At 36.4% G+C, this 25,024-nt stretch overlaps 1 protein-coding gene across 3 annotated transcripts in view; it reads left to right on the forward strand.

Annotated features, from left to right (window-relative positions):
* LOC129750050 (platelet-derived growth factor receptor alpha) overlaps window positions 1–25,024 on the forward strand; it is a 519,951-nt gene that overhangs the window by 437,903 nt on the left and 57,024 nt on the right. For all 3 annotated transcript variants that reach the window (XM_055745248.1, XM_055745246.1, XM_055745247.1), the window contains 4 exons: window positions 8,650–8,812; window positions 9,214–9,410; window positions 18,726–18,754; window positions 20,482–20,618. In XM_055745248.1, the coding sequence (XP_055601223.1) occupies window positions 8,650–8,812; window positions 9,214–9,410; window positions 18,726–18,754; window positions 20,482–20,618 (526 nt within the window). The remainder of the gene's footprint in view (window positions 1–8,649; window positions 8,813–9,213; window positions 9,411–18,725; window positions 18,755–20,481; window positions 20,619–25,024) is intronic.

Here is a 25,024-nt window from a genome sequence, read left to right on the forward strand (position 1 = left end):
GCTTCATGGAGGGACGGTCTACGACGGACCAGATATTCACATTGCGGCAAATCCTCCAAAAATGCCGTGAACACCAAGTCCCTACGCATCATCTATTCATCGACTTCAAAGCCGCATACGACACGATCGACCGTAACGAGCTATGGAAAATCATGGACGAGAACGGCTTTTCCGCGAAGCTGATCAGACTGATCAAGGCGACGATGGATGGAACGCAGTGCTGTGTGTGGATTTCGGGTGAATTGTCGAGTTCATTCGAATCTCGCAGGGGGCTTCGACAAGGTGATGGTCTATCCTGCATGATGTTCAACGTGGCGCTAGAAGGTGTTATTCGACGAGCGGTGGGCGAAATGCGGGGCACGATTTTCAACAGATCCAGTCAACTTATCTGCTTTGCCGATGACATTGATATAGTCGGCAGATCATCTGCGGCGGTGGAGGAGATCTACCGCAAACTGAAACGCGAAGCAGGAAGGATTGGGTTGATGATTAATACGTCCAAGACGAAGTACATGCTGGCCTGCGGATCCGAGACCGACCGAACCCGCTTGTCCAGTAATAACAAGGTCACGATCGACGGCGACGAGCTGGAGATAGTCGAAGACTTTGTCTATCTCGGCTCACTGGTGACTGCAGACAATGACACCAGCCGTGAGATTCGGAGGCGAATTATTAGCGGAAGTCGTGCCTACTATGGACTCCACAAGCAACTGCGGTCGAGAAGACTTAGCCCTCGCACGAAGTGTAACCTGTATATGACGCTTATTAGATCGGTTGTTCTCTACGGGCACGAGACATGGATATTGCTCGAGGAGGACCTGCGTACACTCGGAGTATTTGAGCGACGAGTGTTAAGAACCATCTTTGGCGGCGTACAGGAGAACGGTGTGTGGAGGCGAAGGATGAACCACGAGCTCGCGCGACTCTACGGCGAACCCAGTATCCAGAAGGTGGTGAAGGCTGGCCGGATACGCTGGGCGGGACATGTTGCGAGAATGCCGGACGACTGTCCTGCAAAACAGGTGTTCGCTACGAATCCGGTAGGAACAAGACGAGCGGGAGCGCAACGAGCGAGGTGGTTAGACCAAGTGGAGCGTGATCTGGCGAACGTGGGGTGCCCGAGAAATTGGAGAACGGTTGCTATGAACCGAGTGAATTTTAGGAATTATGTTCGTCAAGTTATGTCGTGAGACGGAATACTATGTAAATAAAAATAAATAGAAGTAAAAATATTGTATTAGATTGGCCCAAGTATACTGCCCTGAGGGACCCCAGCTCTAATGGGTGTCCTTTCAGAGCATGAATTTTGATAGCTTACTTGTAAGGTTCGGCTAGTCAAATAATTTTGAATAATTTTGGTGAGATATACAGGAAAATCAAATCGAGCTAATTTAGCTACTAAACCTTTGTGCCAAACACTGTCAAAAGCTTTTTCAATATCTAGAAGAGCAACACCAGTTGAATAACCTTCAGATTTGCTAGCGTTAATCATATTAGTTACACTCAAGAGTTGATGTGTAGTAGAATGTCCATGACGAAAACCAAATTGTTCATCAGGGAAAATAGAATTCTGATTAATGTGAATCATCATTCTATTTAAAATAACTCTCTCAAATAGTTTACTTAAAGAAGGAAGCAAACTAATTGGTCGATAACTTGAAGGCTCTGAAGCACTTTTTCCAGGTTTCAAAATTGCAGTTACTTTGGCATTTTTCCATTTATTGGGAAAATAAGCCAAGTGAAAACATTTATTGAAGATTTTAACTAAAAAATTTAAAGTGCTTTCAGGCAACTTTTTAATAAGAATATAGAAAATCCCATCTTCCCCCGGAGCTTTCATATTTTTAAATTTTTTGAAAATCAATTTAAGTTCATCAATATTTGTCTCACAAGAACTTTCAAATACATTTTGCTTAGAAAAAATATCATCAAATTCAAGGGAAATTTGAGCATCAATTGGACTAACAACGTTTAAATTAAAATCATGAGCAGACTCAAACTGTTGGGCTAATTTTTGAGCTTTTTCTGCGTTAGTTAAAAGAAGTTTATCCCCATCTTTCAAAGTAGGAATTGGCTTCTGGGGCTTTTTCAGAATTTTAGTTAACTTCCAAAACGGCTTTGAGTAGGGTTTTATGTCCTCTACTGCTTTAGCAAAATTTTCATTACGGATGAAATTTAAACGACGTTTGATCTCTTTTTGAAGGTCGCAATAAATAAATTTCAAATAAGGATCCCTAGTACGTTGATATTGGCGTCGACGAATGTTTTTCAGTCGTATCAAAAACTGAAGATCATCATCAATTAAAGGTTGATTAAATTTATGTTTAACTTTGGGTATTGAAGCGGCTTTAGCATTGACTATTGAAGTTGTCAAATTTTCTACAGCCAAATCAATATCTTCAATTGAATTCACTGGAACGTTTACATCCAAATTACGTTCAATAAAATTCCTATATCGCTCCCAGTCAGGTTTTTGATAGTTAAAAGTTGATTTTAAAGGGTTTTCAATGGGACTTTGGGATAAAGAGAAAGTTACTGGAAGGTGGTCTGAATCGAGGTCCGCATGAGTAACTAATTGACTACAATGCTCGCCTAAATCCGTTAGAACCAAATCAATTGTGGAAGGATTTCTAATCGAAGAGAAACAAGTATGCCCATTAGGATATTCAACAGTGTAATAACCTGCAGAGCAGTCATTAAATAAAATATTCCCATTTGAATTTGATGAAATATTATTCCAAGATCGGTGTTTTGCATTAAAGTCACCAATAATAAAAAAAATTATATTTGTTTCTGGTGAGTTTTTGTAAATCTCCCTTCAAAAAATTTTTCTGTTCACCGCTGCATTGAAAAGGCAAATATGCGGCAATAATTATAATTTTCCCCATAGACGTTTCTAATTCAATTCCAATTGTTTCTAAGACTTTGGTATTGAAAGAAGGAAGAAGTCTAAATTTGAGACGACTATTGATGACAATAGCTACACCCCCACCTTGTCGATCAAGTCGATCATTTCGCAAAATTTTAAAGAAAGCATTGCTTTTCAAGTTATTGTCCGGCTTTAAAAAAGTTTCAGTGATGGCAGCAATATGTATGTTTTGAGTTTTCAAAAATAAAAAGAATTCATCTTGGTTAGCCAGCAAAGATCTAGCATTCCAATTCATAATATTTAAACATCTATTTGGATCCATGAGGGAATCGTAAAGTCATAATAATTTTGTTAGCATAATTAAAAGAAGTTTGGAAAGCTTCAAACATTGAATTTGCTTTCAACATAAGTTGCATCAATTCCATTAAATTTTGATGCAAAAATTTTAATTTTTCCTCAGTAATCTCACCCAAATCAACAAAATTGTTAGGATCAGAAAATGAAGGAGAAGAACAAGTATTTGAATTTCGGGGATTTTCCCAAGCCTTCGCATGAACGTTGAGACTTGGTTTTTTCCCATTTTTATTAGTTAAACCTGAAGAGGGAAACCCATTTTCAACCACCTCTGAGAACGATAAACAACGAGTCTGTGGCGCAGAATCAGCACAGGTAACATTAAAATCACTTCGGGTATTACCCAGCCGTGATTCCAATGTAGGCCGAGGCTGACCGCGAACAGGCAGATTGTTTGCCGGCCTGACGTGTGAAGACGAAAAAGAGGAAGGAGGAGAAGAAACTTTTCTGGAAACTTTGGGATTTTTCCTAGAAGCAATAATGTTTGCCCTGATGGGACAGTCTAGCGAATTCGAGGAATGATTACCTGCGCAATTTGCACACTTGAAAAATTCTGTTTGTGGCTTATCACCACCAAAAAGGCATTTAGATTTTTCATGATCGAATGAGCCGCAAAGCATGCATCTGGCATTCATTCTACAATTTTTAGTGCCGTGACAAAAAGCTTGACAACGACGACATTGCGTAATATTTTGAAGGAAATTGGTTAAAGATTTTCGAAAAGGTTCGAATTTGACTCGACAATGAAACATAAGACGAGCCTTTTCAAGAATTTGCAAATTATTAACTTGATCCTTTTTAAAATGGATCAAATAAAGCTCAGGAGCAAAACCAACACTACTGATATTATTCGTGTTGGTTCTTTTCCTCATTTGAATTACTTGAATTGGAGAAAAACCCAACAAAGAATTTAATTCAGTTGTGATCTCATCCGGTGTCTGATCGCCGGTGAGACCACGAAGTACAACTTTAAATGGACGATCACTTCTAGTGTCGTAAGTAAAAAATTGATGTTTTTTATTATTCAAATAATTTGAAATTTTTTGAAAATCATTGAAAGATTCCGCCAATATACGAGCAGTTCCCCTTCGACCGATCTGAAAAGAAATCTTCACATCCTTGACGGAAGTGACGATTTCTTTTCGAAAGGCATTGAAGTCAGGAATCGTGACCGTAATTGGTGGAACCTTTTCGTTTTTAAGAGTATAAGAAGAAGAAGGTTTCTTAGTACTCTTATCAGAATTAAATATGAATATTTCCTCATCACCGATGTTATGAAGGACATCGAATGAATTGGAAATTTCAACTTTTTTGGACGATGGACCTGAATTAGTTTCGGCAATTCGCTTTCTACCAGCTCTTGAGCCGGCCGATGACTTCCCCATGCTGGAAAGAAAAGAGAAAATATGAATAAAAGAAAATGAAAATAATTTTAGCACTGAAAAGTGCTGATGGAAAAACAGGTGAGGAAAAAATAAATAATGTAAAAATGTTCCTGCAGGTACACAGCAACGATACGATGCTCCGGCGTACGTGTTGACGGCTCAACGGTACAGATGGAAGTGATAAACGTCCCTGATTATTTCTCCTCCCACTATGTCGAATGTAATATGTCTGTGATCAGACAGTGATTCTTCATCCGACACCTCCCAGTTATTTATTTTCCCTGGAAGCAGTGGTGTGCATAGAGTTAAATCGAGGACTTCTTGTCTGTTCGCCGTTGTGAACGTAGGTTTAATACTTAGGAGTACAGATAGATGAAAAGTTAAATTTTATAGCTCACATTGGCTACACTATTAACCCTTCGTTTCATAAAGTAACAAATTTGCAACAATAAATGAAAACTGTTCCAAATTTCGCATTTAGCATAAAAGTCTAATTTTTTTTTTTCGATGGAAATAACATTTCTAACTTCAAAATCACGTTCAATTAGAAAAAAATGACTTTCAGTGTATATAGGTACAAAAAAGATCAACTTGAATCTGAAAACTATGGAATGTGGAAAAAGCCTTATTTTTCAAATTTTTTGCCTAGTCTTATTCACATTGAGAAATTTTTTTCGAATCAAAAAAAAAAAATTTGCGTATTCTCACTAAAGTTATTCACATAATAAACACAAATTGAGGATTTTTTTTTGTTTTTTCTCTGATATAATGGATTTTCAATAATTGTTGCAAATTTGCAACATCATGCAACGGTAGCACCCTAACTAAGTATATGGGTTCCATAGTGTGTTTCCGAAACTTGCAGCGTTTAAACAGTGTATTTGTTTCCTGGTGAAAGTGTTCTCGTTACAAATGATTTTTTATCATGTTAAGGTCGTATTAAGAGGAGGGTGGTGGGGGGAAGGCCGTGTTGCCCTCCCCCCCGTCAGCTCACGAGGGCCAACGAGGTAAAAAAATTAAATGTTACCATTAAATCGTTATCAAAATCTGCAAACTTTGTTAAAAGTTCAAAATTTATCAAATCGAAAACTAGGACGGGCCCGAAATATAAACTAACTCAAGATTTAGCATAGGTATGTAAAACACATTCTATTGATTTTTTTTCCACGCCCGTTGGTATAACAAATACATATTTTTAATATAAAAAAAAGTCAGAAGTCAGATGTTCATAATTTAGTAAAGAAGCATACACAAATTTTCAAGAGTTCCAAAATATTGAACGGGAAAACATACATTGGGGATAACAGTTTAAAACGCTTTATATAAAGTGACATATGAAGCCCTAAGCCAAAAGGGTCTAAGTGCCTCAAAACTGTTTTCGAGAAATCGCGCTACAAAGTTTTCTTTTTTCTCGTTTTACATATATTTTGCATAAAGTTGTAGTTTTCGTACAATCGCAATAGTATGAGAAAAATTTCTATAAATCTGAAAATATAATCAAATATAGTTTAAAGTTTGAAAAAAATTGACATTATAAACTCAAAATTTACCATTTAATTTTTATAAGACACTCATAAAAATATGTAGAATTTTTTATTCTTTTGATCTAATAAACTGCATCAAGAACTGCAATCATGAAAAAATATCGAACAAATTGTTGATGAAAAGAATTTTTTTTTCACTTTTATGAGGTATATTTTAAGTTTCACTGTATTGAAACTGTAAATTTTCAATAATCTTATCATAATCCTTTATTATTAAACTGAAGTACGGGGCTTGATCCAAAGAGTTTTAAAATCTTATTACAAATAACGAATACATTTATTTATTTTTCGATTTGAAAGTTCATAAATATCTACCTACATTCGATATCCGAGGTTTGAAGTATTGTTGTGCTTGTTTTCATGGAGATACAATGAATGATTTGATTGAAAAAACAATGCTCATTGTTTTTTCTAAAGTATGATCGGCTTCTAAAAATGAATCGACGAGCAATGCTCTTAATTAAGATTATTAAATCATTTTCATATTTGAGTTAAAAAATTGTTCTTTTCAAAATCATAGACTGACAGGTTAGATGTATTTCATCCTATATCTGACTATATAATAAGAATGTTCAATCAATTACCAGCTGGCCAGGTGTTTACACGGATGCCGGAATACCCATAATTAAACTAGCCCACCTGATTGACTTGTTCTTTCAAAATATACCTACATCAAAACACGCAATACATTCACTCCATAACAGTTAATACGACGCCATGGGGTCCGGGTATGATGTATTCATTGGAGATTTGTCAAACTTAATAATTGAAGAATGCATGTGCTTGTGCACTTACTTAGGCAGAAACTGCGGTGAATCCGTGCACCCATGGTGGATAAACAACAAACATAACTACTCCCAGCTAAATTCAAAACTCTCACGGTGTCCAAAAATCTAGATTTACGAAGTTTTTATGATAAAACTATGATTAGTGCAAAAGAAATTAGGAGTCAGCATATTTTTCTAATTGTCTTGTGTGAAGAACAAAAAGGTATAACCGTTTCATGTTGTTGCAAATTAGCAACAATTAATATTTTTGCTAAATAACCGAAATATGTGAAAATAAATTTTTTTTATTATTTTTCCCTTCATGCACTCATCATTGCGCACTATTGAGAATTTTTTCGAGAAAAAATAAAAAATCATGAAATGAAGGGTTAAGAAGATTGCCATGAAATATGGAATACTTTGTCGGATTAGCAGATATATGACTTTCTGGTCGAAAATTATTTACGTGAAATCTGTAATTATGCCACATTTTGATTATTGCGCTACAATACTGCTTCATGCATCAGATGCGAAGACAAAGTGGCTGCAAAGAATACAAAACAAGATAATGCGAGTGGTGATACGATGCAACCGATATACTCCTAGTGCTCTTATGCTTGATATATTACAATGGTTGTCAGTTAAACAGAGGATTGCTTACAACAGTTTGATTTTCATCTTCAAAATGAAGAAAGGAATGTTACCATCTTATTTATTGGACAGTCTGCAGTACGGAATGGACATACACGGATACAATACAAGGAGAGCTCGAGACTTCAGATTACCATACACGAAAAGAGAGATGACCAAACGTTCTGTGTTCTACAATGGACTGAAAATGTATAACAGCCTACCACGGAACATCAAAGAAAGTTCAAACTTGAATATTTTTAAGAGGTTGACATTAAATCACATAAAACAGACCATATAAGAAAGACTAATCCTAAAAAGTATCATATAAAAAAGATGAAGATCTGATGAAGCATCAGATAGAAAATTTTCGGTGATGGACATCCGCGGGAGTAAGACGAAGACGAATAATTGTACGATTTATTCGTCTACTAATTTAAATAAGTAATCAATACATATTATCCTAAGGATAAACCCCATAAGACTCCTAAAGATGCGAATGGGGTGGAGGAAGGACCCAAATGGGCCTATGAGACCAACACAAAAAAAAATAAAAATTTCAATTTTATAGAAAAATAAAAGGGTTGTTCCAAAATTATTTTAAATTGATTGTTATGGCAGGTGCATCCCTCCGATCCTGACTAGGGGCATCAATTACGTTAACGTTTGACTCCAAAAAATCATCCAAAAACTCATCCAAAAATTTTAAGGTCACATCAACCCACAAGTCATGAGGTCGAATTGGTACAGCTATTGAATAGGCTTCAAATAAATTAGCCTTCGAAGAAGGGACCGCTGCTGTGGGAGTTTCAAACGTCCACTTCATCTAATAGCACAGAATTATAATTTTGCCAGGCGTGTGTGAGAAACATTAATTTACCAACGACTGTTTGTATCTGGCGAAATTAATCTTTGATGAGAATTTATGAACTCAATTAACATCCCAAATTAATCCCAAGCTCAGACAGAATAATGATTTCAACGAATCTGGAAATTATTGAAAACTTTTGAAGAGCAATTACTATTTGCCTCAATGAACGGTATAATTACAGTTCTCAATAACTTATCAATTGTTTCTTTTTTTTTTTCTGTTTTTCAAGAGTGCGTCGAGGGCATCTGTTCTTGTTACTACGACAAAAGTCTGCCGAACATCACCTCCGAAATGCACATCGTGGATGGCCAGCTGCTGGTGAACTGGTCCCTGGGTGAATACCTCGAAACGAACCTACCCCACAACGTCTCACTGGATCATATACTCGTGACGTAAGTTTTTTTTTTGGCGCATTGGATTCACTCAAATGTTAAAATACTCAAGGACTGAATGACTTTTCTCAATTGGTAGTCAAACTTTTTTTGGCATCACTTGGTTGGTATTTTAAATAATTTAATAATTTCATTCAAATTTTTCGCACAGGAGTCTAGAGATTTGTTTGACTGCAGTATTTAATATTCTTGGTAGCAAATTTCAATTTCGAATCGGAAATGTGGCAGTGTTGCTAAAAAAACGGTTTCGTCAATATTTACAAAGAAATATAAAAATAGTCCAAATTTGATTAATACTTAAAAAAAATGACATTTGAGCCGATCCAATCAGATTATAGAAAGGATGAGTTTCTGACCCATCACCGCCATCATCATCATCCTGATTATTCATTTGTTTCCAGTGTTCGGCGAGGATTGAACGAGGACCTCGGCTGGGGTGGGCTGGAGAGCGACAAAAAGATGGCCATCTTGCCTCCGCAAGCCACCGGCAGTAAGCGGTTCAATTTGAGCGAGTTTTCCGGGAACAAAACCATCTTTGTGGCTCATGTGCGGCTGTTCGATAGCAGAAGCTGCTACGTGGAAGCTTCGCCGATAAGAGGTAAGAGATGTTTGTGATGTGTAGAATTTACACAATAAACCAGACGAGCTTTGCGTTCAAAATGAACCATAATGGGGTTCTTGTCTAATGGGTTTATGAAAAGGAGTGAAAGTCCACTTGTTTATCTATAACTTACACCCATGGGCAAAACAGGACCATTCAACAAGATCAAAATATGTACTCACGGCAAATCATACATAAAAGGTGATACGGTCAAAATTTGGTCAATATCAACTTGACGTATTTCTTTCAATTTTGCATTTAAAAAACCTGAACACCCCTCATTTTTGAGGTGTGTGAGTGTAGAATGCTGCTCCTATTTTGATTTTGGAATTCACTCTTCAGTTGTCAAAATGCCGTCCAAAGAAGAAGAGCAGCTTATGCTTGCTTATGCTTGCTTATGATACATACACAGCCAGATCTTGTCAGCATCCCGGTGAGTAGTAAAAGTACATTTACTACTCATCTTAACATGGCCGGGCCCACTGTGCAGTATTGAACGCAGAGACAACTGGAACACAGGGAGGAAGAAACGTGGACAACAGTACCATACGTTTCCATAGCTATAACTAAGATTTTAACGTTGGAAGCACATATGCTAAATTTTATGTGCTCCTTGATGATGGCCGGGGGGATTCGTCCTTCTATGGATGGAAATGATGTTTTTCTGCACAGAAATCGAAAACCCCATTGTAAAGGTAATATTTTCTTCCAATTCCCTTATTTTTTTTTCTTTTAACTATTATTATTTTTAAACTACAATTTAAATATTATCGTGAATAGCATATAATAGTAAAAATTTGGAGTTTAGGATTTCGATGCACTGTCATTTCTGGTCTTTGACCTAGGTTATAGCGCCTTTGCTCGCTCTTGAAAAGAAACATTAGAAGAACAAAAAAATCATGGTTAGTGTTCCCAAGCCCCCTTCTCCCAGAAAAACTTCTTTCACAATAATTTAATGTTTAAAACAAATAGCACATTATACAACGTCAAATGCGGTTCAAACTACCAATTTGATATTTAAGGGAATTCTGTTGAGAAAATTTCTATACTAAAAGTATATTCAGATGATAAATTTTTATATGAGCACTTCATTTATATGAGTGCAAGGTTAAGATGTTGACATTGATTATTCATATACCGTATTTGTTTTCACCACCCGAAAGTGTTGCACCTTCCAAGCTGAAAACGAGCATGAATCGAGTTTTGCACTAATCTTTGTTGGTGTGCGTGAAATCGGCAGTGTCAACAGAAAACATCAAGCTGTCAAAAATCCAATACAGCTGGTATTTGTTTTCGTTTGACTTCGAAAATTGAAATGAAATTTACTTTAGTTGATCATTATCTTTTAAATAATATGAAAATTTTAGCATGAATTTATATATTATGTTGAATTGTGAAGATTTCAGAACCTTCTGGGCACATTTCTCCGTCCAAAGAAGAAGAGCAGCGTATCAAAATTTTGCTCGCGCATCGCGAAAATCCGGGCTACTCGCACGCAAAGCTGGCAAAATCGCCAAAAGTTGCCAAATCAACCGTTACAAATGTAATTAAAGTGTTTGGGGAACGTTTGTCGACAGCCAGGAAGTCTGGATCGGGGGAAATCGAAAACCGTAAGCCGCTGAGACGACAAAGAGAGTTGCCGGTAGTTTCAAGCGAAACCCTAACCTCTCTCTCCGAGATGCCTCAAATAAGCTGGGTGTATCGTCTACAACCGTGCATTGAGCCGAAAAACGAGCTGGACTATCGACTTACAAGAAGGTAGTGACTCCAAATCGCGATGATAAACAAAATACGACGGCCAAAGCGCGATCCCGGAGGCTGCACACGACGATGCTGACGAAGTTTGACTGCGTGGTAATGGACGACGAAACCTACGTCAAAGCCGACTACAAGCAGCTTCCGGGACAGGAGTTTGTGCGGTCCGGTTACGGGATAGCAGAAATACACCGAATTATTGTTCACTTACTCAGGATGCGCTCGTACCAAATATGGCGGACTCTCGTTTCCCGATTGGCGAGGACTCTTGTGTTTCCTTTTATGTTCAAATGCCAACGTTGCCGGAACTTAAGTGTCACTGCTTATATGCTCAACTGCCGACGGACGACTGACTGGAAGTTTGTATGAATACGACAGAAATGCCTGAGGTGACATCATGCACGTTATCGGTATGTGGTTTCTCATGTGCGAGAGCGAGATGCGTTAACCGTTTGACGCATGCAATCATGAATCATCAATGAGTTCTCTTTCGAGTGATTGAGTAGCTCTGTGTCTCGACATCAATGGGATAAGGAAGCGAATGATGATTCTACTGACAATGGGCTATTAGAGGATACATTCTGTTAATGCTGAAATATCATTCTCATATTCATATGGTGGCATATTAACACTCCACATCCACCTTCCACTTAAAAAAAAAATAACAGCTTATTTTGCTATATGGCGTCCCGTGCCTCTGTAAATTATTAAATTATTCCTAACACGAGTTTTCTTCATTTGACACATACATTGATATGATTTGCATTTGAATAGGTAAAATCCGATTTAACCTAGCCTGAAAACTTTAGTTTTTGGCTAATTGCATTAATCGTATCACAAAGTTCTCAGAAATTCTAAATATACTTAGTGTTTCATTAGTGATGCTTATGATGGACATTAATGTGAAATGACTTATGAAATTATATTGAATAATTTAATCTTTCTGCACTTTTTATACGGATATACGAATATATCCTTTCCAAAAGTGTCTCCTGATTTGACGCTCATGCTCATCCAACTTTAATATTTAATTTTAACACTTCTAAGAAGGTATCCCGAGTGTACTATTTCTCATCCGATCGAACATAAAATGAATATAAGCAAAGTCTACGTCACGACGTGTTGCTGTCAAGAAGCTCCAAATATCCTAGGCAAGTCCCAAAAATTGTGTGAAGTGACAGCACTTTTGTCATGAGAACTATGCTTACTAAGGAAAAACATTACTATTCACTTTTCTTAAAACGTTTTCCTCCTCACCTCTCGTTGCAACTCATTGGCGCTTATCATTCCTCCATTGACACTGAATTCATGGGTAAATATTAATCTTAATTTCATTGACTCGTTTTGTCGTGTAAGAACGAAATGTAAACAAACCAAGCTGGCAGGCTGGCAGAGACTGGAAAGTTTTTGCAATTTATTTTTATTAAACTCTCTTTCGCAAATCAGATGCTTAACGGGATAAAGATTAATCACTTTCGGGTAAGTTATTAAGGTTCGTTGGAATGAGTCCTTCTTTCATTAAGAAATACTTAACAGATTGAGATGCTGCTCTTCGTACTACTTAACTCATTGATCGTTCTCTACGATAACGGCCCTACTACGATAAAGTTGATACAGTCAAGGGTGTTCATAAAAAAAACTCCGACGTTCCGTGAAGTCAATGCCCAAGAGAAAAATCTTAACAACCCCATGGTCCTGATCAACTTATGGCGATTAAAGCGTTCCTGATCCGAAGAAAACCAGCTCTCAACGTGGGAATTAAGGCAACAGTAATCGGTGTAACAGCCAAATTGCCAGTGAAGATTTCCTCTGTGATATGATTGGAGCTTTCAAAATCATCGCCACAGAAGCAAGAACAACAACGTTGCTGACAGTTTACGCTCAGCATCTAGTGGTAAGCTTCAGACCAAATGTGTTGGAGATTTCATTATTCGACCCACTATCATATTATGACCATATTCAACAATTATTGTTTCAACTGCAAGAAGATATCGCACTGTGGTTTTTTTTCATAGCGATTTTCTCGTGCCCTAACAGCTTTAAACATTCTGCAGTGGACTCATTCAAAGAAGTACAAGGGCTGAAGGAATTTAACCTTCAACTAGCACAGCTCTTAATTGATGCAGTTAATAACATAAATGTGCAACTCAGGTAGCATTCGAGTATTCATTTGTGAGCTTAATTAAATTCGATGACTTGGAGACTGCGAAAAAAAAGGCTGACTATAGGTGTAACATGCCAATAATTTCTCAATGGCTATTGCTTTATAATTCAAGAGTTCAGGACTTCCCAACTGGAGACCCCCTCGGGTTGACGTGTGTGCAACAATTTCCGAGCACGAGACATTTCCCGAGTTGACACAATCAATAATTTTGAACAAAGTATGATTCTGTTTCGTTAATGAAAAGTTATCAAAAATGTTTTCTCACAAGTGCATTCCAATCTTTGAGGTCCATTATGAAGCGGCTTTGTGCTTCAAAATTTTTTCAACAATGTTGCGAGGATTAAAAGTTTTCATGAATTCCTGCGACTACGAACAATTTCAAAACACCCTTAAAGAAATTAATACTTTCGATTGATATCTTTCTATCAGAATGTACCCTGGAAAGAAAACATTAAGTCGTATTTAGATGATCTAAATAAATAATTAGATGCTACTCTTTGTCATGGTCGGAACAGTTCTTGTTTGTCTACGCATAGTTCAATTTATTTACCAATTACGTCCTTGTGCAGCAGATTTTATTGATTAAAGATTTTATTTTACTTAACATGCGGCTAGTTAAGGTTTACAACTTGGCCTTTGTTGCTAATGTCGTGTGTTTCGTTTATTTGGCAATTCATGATTCTGTTCCTCTCAACTTCAGTAATATTATCATTTTGTCAATGCTAAAATGTTCTTCTATTGCTTCCATTGTTTGGGAATGCTCAATAAACTTTGGAAAACGTTAAATTTAATAGCTCTATTTCTTTTACAGCAATATATTAGACTTCTTTAGTACCAATCTAATGAAATAAATTGGATTATTTCGATCAACGCAATTCCGCATGAATTTAACTATAAGTTTATCAATCTCACAACTTATGAATATTTGAGTTCATTGTTCAAAAATTTTAAAAAGCTTCATGCTCGACTTCCCGTCGCTGTTGGTTGACACAAGTTTATCGCCAAAGACTCATACTAATTTTAAAAGTTTCCACGAACACATCTGGCCAGCTTCTAAGGTCCATCGTTGCTATAGTCAAAATTTATTGACGTAAGTCTTTTTCCACAAAAAAAAAAATATTTTTTTACTCAGCCCAAATGTGGAAGCTGCACCGATCCACATATTTAACAATCTACAAAACCTTCAATTGAATAGGCGGATGACCCCTGAAAACTTTAAAGGCCAAGACTTTTTTTGTAGCAGTTTTATCACGAACAATATTTTCTACGGCGGAACTCATTCATCCTGCCTCTTCTATGCCGGAAGTCACACATCGCGCCTCGTTTACGCCGGAAGTCGGTCGTACATCGCGGCTCTACCATGGCGGAAGTCGTTCATCGCGCCTCTATTAAGCCGCAAGTCATTCATCGTGGCGGAAGTCATTCATCACGCCGAATATCTGTCGGAAGTCATGCATCGCGACTCCTTCATGGCGGAAGTCATTCATCGTGCCTCTGTTACGCCGGAAGTCATTCATCGCGGCTCAATCATGGCGGAAGTCGTTCATCGCGCCTCTTTTAAGCCGGAAGTCATTCATCGCGGCTCTACCGTGGCGGAAGTCATTCATCACGCCCCATATCTGTCGGAAGTCATGCATCGCGACTCTTTCATGGCGGAAGTCATCCATCGCGCCTCTGTTGCGCCGGAAGTCATTCATCGCGGCTCAATCATGGCGGAAGTCGTTCATCGCGCCTCTTTTAAGCCGGAAGTCGTTCATCGTGGCTCTACCGTGGCGGAAGTCATTCATCACGCCCCATATCTGTCGGAAGTCATGCATCGCGACTCTTTCATGGCGGAAGTCATTCATCGCGCCTGTGTTACGCCGGAAGTCGTACATCGCGGCTCTACCATAGCGGAAGTCGTTCATCGCGCCTCTTCTAAGCCGGAAGTCATTCATCGCGGCTCACCACGGCGGAAGTCATTCATCGCGCCTCATGTATGTCGGAAGTCATGCATCGCAGATCTTTCACGGCGGAAGTCGTTCATCGCGCCTCTGTTAAGCCGGGAGTCACTCATCACGGCTGTATCATGGCGGAAGTCATCGCGCCTCATCTACGTACACTGTCGGAGGTCTCCGTTGCGCTATCCATCTACAGAATACCTTCGTTAAAAATAGGATACATTTTAAATCTTATCTCTCTTTCTTACAACATAAAAAAATAGTAAATAGGGATACCACATATAAAATATTTTTTCTTTACGCATCATCCAAAATGGCGACGAAAACAAGAAGTTAGCTAAATTTCCTCTTGTCGGCATTCACATTATTGTTCCTTAAAATAAGAAACAACCTGGCAGGATCACCAATTGTGCGGTCCGGTTACGGGATAGCAGAAATACACCGAATTATTGTTCACTTACTCAGGATGCGCTCGTACCAAATATGGCGGACTCTCGTTTCCCGATTGGCGAGGACTCTTGTGTTTCCTTTTATGTTCAAATGCCAACGTTGCCGGAACTTAAGTGTCACTGCTTATATGCTCAACTGCCGACGGACGACTGACTGGAAGTTTGTATGAATACGACAGAAATGCCTGAGGTGACATCATGCACGTTATCGGTATGTGGTTTCTCATGTGCGAGAGCGAGATGCGTTAACCGTTTGACGCATGCAATCATGAATCATCAATGAGTTCTCTTTCGAGTGATTGAGTAGCTCTGTGTCTCGACATCAATGGGATAAGGAAGCGAATGATGATTCTACTGACAATGGGCTATTAGAGGATACATTCTGTTAATGCTGAAATATCATTCTCATATTCATATGGTGGCATATTAACACTCCACAGAGTTTAATACGGCAAAAGGAAGGGGAAAGATAGCAGATATTTTCAAACACATGAAACTGTCAAAGTTCGCGAAGAAATATCTGGTTTGGCAAGCCATCTGTACCTGTTGTTTGAAAAGCTGCATTTTCATAGCTTCCGGGACTGTCAACCAAGAAATTTACGTCTGCTGCCTTTCCTGAAGAAACACGGTTGTTCCGTACTGATTTGGCCGGATTTGGCATCTTGCCATTACGGTAAAAAGGCCATGGAGTGGTACGCCGCCAACGACGTGCAGGTGGTTCCCAAGGACAAGAACCCTCCCAACACGCCAGAGCTCCGCCCTATTGAGAAATACTGGGCTATTGTCAAGCGGAACCTAAAGAAGACCGAAAACACTGCTAAGGGCGAGCAGCAGTTCAAGGCAAACTGGCTTTTTGCGGCGAAGAAGGTGGACAAGGTGGCTGTACAAAATCTGATAGCAGGGGTTAAGCGTAAGGCCCGGGAATTCGGATTTGGAAAAGCGGAAGCCTAACTGAATATTTTTCCTGAATTTAATACTAATTAAACTTGAAAAAGAAATTTAATTTGATTTTATAAATAAACGATTTCACCGATTTACACGCGATTTCCCTTGACCAAATTTTTACCGTATCACCCTTTAGAAGATCATTAAGGCTTGTTTTGGAACTTGAAAGTATCAATAAGAACTTAAATTTTGAGCTGCATATCAATAATGGGGCTGAGTAAGCGTTTTTGTATTTGTTTTATGGGACTTTTGGTTGCTTGGGAATCGTTCAATCAGCAAAAAAAATCTTTTCTCTCCTCTCTTACCACTGAGGCAATCGGACTTTCGGATCACGAATAACTTACTGGTTCTGAAGTATGGTTCAGAATGATTTTATTAATCCAACATTCTTAAGTGTTAACTTAAAGTTAGGCCGAAACGAGTGAAGCGATATTCAGGAAGACGACGCGGAAAACATGTTTGTAAACATGTGGTAGCAGTTTTTTGTTTATGACCGAGTTCTTCTCTGGGTCATGTTTGGTTTTTACGGAATGGCTCGGTTCAGGAAGGGTAACATTTAAAGTGATTGTTATGTTTATGATTATTGTAAAGGAAAGCAACAAGATTTAATTGCTAAGACTGTGAAGTCTTGCAGTGGAATAGGCTTTTACTGCTGCGTGTTAGGTCTTGCAGTTTATGATGATTTTGGGAATGTGAGGATTCCGGGATGTGTGTATAAAGATGATGGTTTTAAATGATAGGATGAAAGAAGGAATGGTTTGGAGGATACCACACCACCCATATGATGCTGCCGGTTTGGCGGCATCAACCTTCATTCCTTCCATCTCCTCAATTCATCTGACTTAATTGCTTTGTTTTTAATTTGATCGATACATGCCAGTACGCATGCCTGTTCTGCTAAAAATTTGTTTGATTTGCTTACTCAAGCAATCAAACAACCCAATGAAAAGAATACGTCCTGATACCAGATTTGACCCGCTACCCTTCGAGATGATAGCCAAATACGCTGCCACGAGGCCACGCCTAGATGTTGTCTTACCGACAACTAAAATTCGAAATGGTAATAAGCTTTCCTAGAATACCTGCAAAGGCAACCAGCGGACAGCAGCATATGATACGTACATAAGTCAACAACATATAGAAAAACGTGCTTACGCAAAGCGACGACAATGACAGGTGGATTGAGATTTTTATCTCAACACACAGCTGAGATATTTAGAGTGGCCCACGTTACTCCACTCTCCCCTTGATCAAAATTTAAATTTCTATATAATAAATTATACATTACAACATCATCCAAGAAAAATGAAATGATTTATTGATTATATGCCCTTTTGTGATGTTCGTTGACTTTTCATATTCATGAAATGGCGTCTCAAATAAGGCTATTTGAGGATTTTTTTTGGAACTTCGAGTCCATAGAAGGATAATTAAGACCCAATTTGTAACTTTTTTTCTGAATGGATGTAATTTACATGTCTCTAAAAAGGCTATTTGAGGAACTTCTTGGAACTTCAAGTCCATAGAAGGCTAATTGAGACCCTATTTGTTACTTTTATACTGAATAGATGCGATTGACATGACACAAAAAGGCTATTTGAGGAACTTTTTGGTACTTCAAGTCCAAACAAGGCTATTTGAGACCCAATTTGTAACTTTTATACAGAATGGATATGATTGACATGTCTCAAAAAAGGCTATTTCAGGAAATTTTTGGAACTTTAAGTCCATAGAAGACTCTTTGAAGCCCTAATTGTAGCTTTAATATCGAGTGATGCAATTGCCGTGTCACAAAAAGGCTATTAAAGGAACCTTTTGTAGCTTTCATGTTCACATTCGAGAAAATTCGGAACCATTCGGTCTTTGGAACCTTTGTTCAGCGAAATTCGAACTTTGGAGGCACGCATTTAAGTAGATATGGGACTTTTGGTTGCTTGGGTCATGTCACGTGATTACACAACTTTATCCGCTTATTAAACAAAAATCAACATCAACAAAAAGAGTTTATAGTTAGACTAACATACAAATATTTTTTTTCCTCTTTATTATTTCATTTCAGTGCTTATTCCAGCGAAAAAAACATCCGGGGTAAGTTATAAAAAAAAAAGTAATTTCATGTACTATTTCATGAACCATTTCATTACTCGAACAGACAGAAATGACTATAAAAAGAGGAAGTTACTCGAAATTAGAAGTGAAGATAAGGGAATGAGCAGTTATGCAAATTTTTAACGGTCGCCATTGAAAAAACAACCTCCTATTATACGGCGTCAGAAAGTTTTTTTCAATTTCGGCTCACTTGAAAAGTTCCAAAATTATCCTAATGTTTGCATCAAGTTACCCTTTTTAAATTTATCTTAATTCAACCAACTTTTTTTGTTGTTGGGCTGTAGAATTTAGAAATTTAATATTTGAACATGAATTATCTCATAATTTCCTTATAATGATATCATAAAAAAATATTTTATTCTCATAAGATATTTCTGTGCTCACCTCACTTTCTATAAATATTCTCATAAAGAATATACTTTTACCATTTTAAGCCCATTTTGACAGCGTCATCGTTCGACGAAGCTGAACTATCTTCAGTCTCGTTTCAGCTGCTAGGGGAATCCTAAAGAAAAAAGCTTCTGTCCAAGCCTGTTGATATTAATCGCCGTTGACGTAGGTTCGCTTTTTTCCTCATCCATCAGAAAGATGTTTAAATTTGGCAAACAGCTGGGTGTTGAGCGTTATGATGTCCGCAGTCTTTTTTTTTCGCCCTTCCAATCAAAAGATGTAACTTGAATGACACATGAGGAAAAAGTGTGTCGGCTAGCTTGAAGCTGACCCTTTTGGCATATGTTTTAGTACTTTTTAGCCGTTTCTGAATGGGCTTTCCAACATTCATATTGGAAGCCATTTTATGTGTAAATATGCCTAACCTATTCCAGCAAATGACATGTCATCAGACCCATTTTCGGCACGAAAATAAAAAAAAAATACATAAATCCTCTAGACCAGAAATTTTCTATTTCAAGCAAAGGGTGGTGTTTTCCCATTAAACTTCCCATTCAACCGAAGCAAAACGGGTCAGCCACAATTTGCAGCCACATTCCATTCTGGCGACAGTAAATTTACTTCAGCAAAACTTTTCAATTGAATAATGTTCTCTGGACAAACAGATACATAAACAAACAATGTATGCAGCATAAAGTTTTTTTTTCGTTTTAAAGTAAATAGTTTGTTTTTTTTTATTTTTTTTATTTATTTTTTGTTGTCAAAATCAGAATAAAGCTCAGATTAATGTGATTGAACTCTCCGTAGTCGTTCAATATTTCAATCAAATCGGAATTGTAGCTTAGCTTTAACTCGATCTTAAATACTCTTTTAAAATAAAAAATACATGTAAATCGATTATTGCAATCTTATTTTTGGAAATAACATGTAATATCTCGCATCAAAATGCAATAGTACACTGGCTGTATACGCAGTTTTTTCTAGAATGGCGACCGTCAAAAACAAGTATCACTAGCGAAATCAAGCTAGTTATTTGCCTGTTTTCCAGTTACCCATTTTCTTTGAAATTCACCTTTGATATATGCCATGACCGATTAATTTCCAGTGAAGATTCACAGAAGGTATCAAAGCTCTGAACTGCCTGTCTTTAACAGTAGTTCATTGGTTCAAAGGGGCAAGCAGTGCACAACACGATCAATAAAATTTCTGCCCCCGTGGCAATTCATTCATTGATTCATCTTTCGTTCTCCAATCACTTACGCCGTCAATTAACAACATAACTTCCTTACTCATCCTCTTTGTCTTCCTCCTGTCAGCACATCCTGTTGGTGATCCTGCTGCTGGTGACGGCTGTGGGTGGGCTAGTAGCAATAACTTTACATCTTAGACGCAAATACAAACGCACCCGGCTCGGAGTTCACCGGCCCACCGATATTTACGTACAACCGAGCATGTAAGTAGCTGGAATCAAAATCCAAAGGATGTCCCACAGATGGTGGTGGCGTTCTCTCTGATTATTGGGTAATATGCCTACACAAATCTATTATATAAAATTATCTTGTAACGGTGTTTGTAGTACTACTCCTCCGAAATGACCCAAACTATTCGAATGAAATTATTTTTAGAATATTCTGTAGCCATGCGAATCGGTTTATATCGAATAAAACCAACGCAAAGTCGCATCAATTGTCCGTAATAATTAAATTTGTAGGTTTTTGAATGAAATGAAAGTCATGGCTTCCATTTTTTTGAGATTTTTTTTTCCTTTGGGCGGTTTGTTTTTCATCTCCAAGGTCGAGGCGTCGCGAGCAGACGTCGTTAGAGGATAGTAACCATGGCATAGCATACTGATCAGTGAGAATATTTTGGCGCGTATTTCTCAACCAAGCACATTTTCAATGCAAATGGTGGCGATATGAAGCCTTGGTGTGTTTTTTTTGTTCTTGATTCCTAGCTCATTTGTACAGCACATGGTTATGAATGACGCCTAGATGTGACTCAGGTTGACATTTTGCGGATCGAATAAAACATATAATATTTGTTTTGCAAAAATCTGAAATTGAAAAGTCGGGCATCCATTATTAGAGTTTTTCTTTTCTTCGAGGGTTTGTTTTTCGTCTGCATGGTCGCTAGCAAACGTCGTTGCAAGATAATAGTAACCAAAGCATACTGTTCATTGATCGCTGGAAAATTTAAAAATTAGGCGCCTATTTCTCAACCAAGTACCTATATTTCTTATGCACGTGGGCAATGCACGTGCGATATGCAACCTAGATGTGTTTCTTTTCTTGCTTATTTGTACACAGTACATGGTAATAAATGACGCCTAGATGTAATACGGATTGATATTTCATCGATCGAATCAAAACCATATAATCGATTTCAAATATCAAAACCATTTTTAATTCGTATTAATTTAAGTAGTAAATTGTTGTCCAAAAAATATGAACTTGGTAAAGATAAATATGAAATAATGTTATGCCACTTTGCGGACGTTTGAAAATAAGAAATTGGGAAGCTTTACATTCCATTTCGTATAATCCAATACGCCTAGAACGCTAGACACATTAACGAAACAAGAGTCTATTCTATTCTATTTTGTTAATTTATAGAGGATTTTAACCAACTTGGTCATTCGTCCTCTCAACAAGAGTCTATTCTTTGAAATAGATTAGATAGGATTGAAGTTTGAAAAGGTCGAATGAACTATTTGATTTTTTGCAAATTGAAGTTATCAATAAAATAATCTACTTTTCTATAACAAAAAGTGAGGATATGCATTTTCCGGAAGAATTTTCAATTAAGAAAGTAGACTAGAGCAAGTGCAAACTACCAACTTTTACAAAAAATGTATACATTATTTCTTCATCTAAAAATTGTTAGGCCCAAAAAAACAATTCAGATTAAATAAACTTAACTCTTTTTTTAAAATCATTCACCAAAAAACTTTTTACACGTTTACTGTCCGTTTACAGACACACAATCAAGTACAAACTTAACATGAAAAGTGTGTTTTTGTTTTACATATTTTGGCTATATGGAAGATACTTTTGATTAACTTTTTTGTTGAAAAGTTTTTTTGTGATAGATATTCCAGGGGCAGCAGATTTTTATGATGAACTTTTAATATGACCTGAAAGTGTTAAAAATAATATTAATTCCTGTAACTTCTTAGGTGGAATAAGTGAAAACGCGCCATTTAGCTATGAAACATCTACAATTTAAGAATTTTATCTTCAAAATGGCCAGAAAGGATATCCCGAGTGTTGAATCTGAAGCTGATATTCAAAATTATTATAAGGTCTTTGTAAATCAAGGTCTTTTGGTTGAACAGCATTCAGTGAAATTGAAGTTCCATGCATTAATTTATTCCGGAGAAAAACTTACGATATAGCAATGAAAGTAGATGAAACAGACAAACAAGAACAAGTATTAAATTAATTTTAAAGTCTTTTCACTGACGCATCTGAAAAAGACCTATGTGTTTTCACTTGCCCCAATAAATGGGACAAATGTATACTTCGATATTTCTATTTGGCAACATAATTAATTTTTTTTTTTTGAAAAAATTACTTTTTCCAGAGAATATGAAAGTTGAACTGTGGTGATATTCGTTAGGATTTGACCGGTGTTTCATTTTTGAAAATTAAGATTCACAGTAAAAAAGACACATAATTTTTATTAAGGTTTTGTTTATATGATAATTTCCAGGAAACAAAATGAACTCATGAAACCATCGAAGCCTGAACAGATTACAGACCCGTTCGTTTTTGGCTACATTCGATTTTGGCAACATTCGATTTTGGCAACATCCGATTTTGGCACATGTGCTAAAATTGAACGGATTTTAGAAGCGACATTACCTTTTAGTTTTCTCTATAACAGGACCAATATAATTTAGACAAACATAAAAAAAACCTTTTTACGTTCAGAAATGGTGAAAGAATACAACAACAAAAACAAAAGTTTTTAAAAAAATTTATAAAGTACTCAAAAATTACAAAAAGATAAAAATTTTCAAAAAATCAAAAACAAATACAAACAAAAGACTAAAAATGTCAAAATCATCTTAAAAATGATAAAGAATGACAAAAACAGCAAAAATGACAAAAAAAAAACAAAGATTCTAAACAAAACAAAAATAGTGCAAAATGCATCAAAAACCTGAGAAAAAAACTATAACAAATCTAAAAATGATCGGAAATTGACTTAAAATAACGTTAATGATAATAAAAATAGTTATTTTGTAAAAATAAGAGAAAAAAGTTTCAGAAAAAAACCGTTCGATTTTGGCAACATTCGATTTTGGCAACACAAAATGTTCGGGCATGTTGCCAAAAACGAACGGGGTCTGTATTTCTTTTTGATCTATTAAATTTAAAAAAAAAATATGCTTTTCAATTAAATGTTATTAAATCTTAAAAATATAACGTAATCCTAAATGAAATCGCAGATCACCACCAACAATGTTCAGGAAATTTTGAAATCAGAACTGCTTCAATTAAAATCTTTAAAATAATGAATAAAAAAAAGAAATTTGCAATACACAAAATCACCAGATTTAATGTCAAACACTTTAAGTTGAAATGTGAAAAGTCTATAACTTAAGTATCAGGCGAAACTTTTTGGAAATGATGTTGATGAAAATATGGATTTTAATTCAAACTGCTTCAAAGCATGAGGATGGTGAATAATAAGCTGTTTGAAAAAGGTTAGTAAAAAATCTTTTCTTATGTGTTTCATTTCTACAGTTCTAAAAAATACACCATCCAAAGCTAATTGGGAGCTGAAAGCGCTGCGTTAGGCAAAATATTCGGCAAATACTCCAAAAATTGAACCGATATTAAAAACAATATAACAAAACGAAATAAATCTACTGAATGGAATACAGCAAATGAAACATACAAATTATCAACATACAGTTATTCATTGAACAAGTTACAAAAATTCGATTTTTAAAGACCCGTTGAGTTTAAATTCTTTGGTTCAATTTTGATAGAATTGAGCGGGACGATTCGAGTAAAGGGAAAGAAGGGAAATGTAAAGAAAACTAGGAAAAATAGAAAATGGACGCCAAATGGTAAGACGAAGTTTACCGGGTCTGCTAGTAAGTATATATGTTTGGTTGATTGGGTGAATTGAATTTCACTGAACAAAATCCGATGTATTTAAAAAAATATTAAATATGAGAAGAATGATGAAAACTTTTTACGATTTTTTTTTCAATATTTATAAAACAAGTTATTTACACTTTTTTCCGGAGCTTCTGAATATCAGCGCTACGTTCAGAAGAAAATTTAAATTTAGCAACTTTACGTTTGAAAAAGTCTTTTTTTGATATAAGTGTAAGTTAATTGTTGCTATGAATTTCACACAGATTAACGGTGATCAAATTCTGCATTGAAATATTTTACTGAATCGTGATTTGGAAATTTCGTATTAATATTTTCAATTTTAATACACAATTTTCGTTCAACATTCTGGTTTTGATTTTTAAAATTCTCAATGTAAAAATCATCACTCTTGATATAAATTTAGTTGAACATAAGATTATCAAAACCAGTTTCTGATGTATGAAGCTTCTGGAACTTAATATCAATTGATTGCTGTTGAATTAAAATTTTTCATACAAAATTTTCAATTTTAATTATAATGAAACCAAATTAAATAGTTACAAATTTGCAACAAATAAAATATAAAGAAAGAGAAACCCGTTTTTTTCATTTAGGTTCCTACAAATAATTCCAAATTTTCTAAATGGTATTGAATTATAATACAAACATGAAATGATGGGTTAATTCTGATAGTTAATACTATTCCTTAGTGAAGCGTGTTAATAAGTTGCAACTGAAATAGCCA

The sequence above is a fragment of the Uranotaenia lowii genome, chromosome 2 (genome assembly GCF_029784155.1).
Source record: "Uranotaenia lowii strain MFRU-FL chromosome 2, ASM2978415v1, whole genome shotgun sequence".
Taxonomy (NCBI): Eukaryota; Metazoa; Arthropoda; class Insecta; order Diptera; family Culicidae; genus Uranotaenia; species Uranotaenia lowii.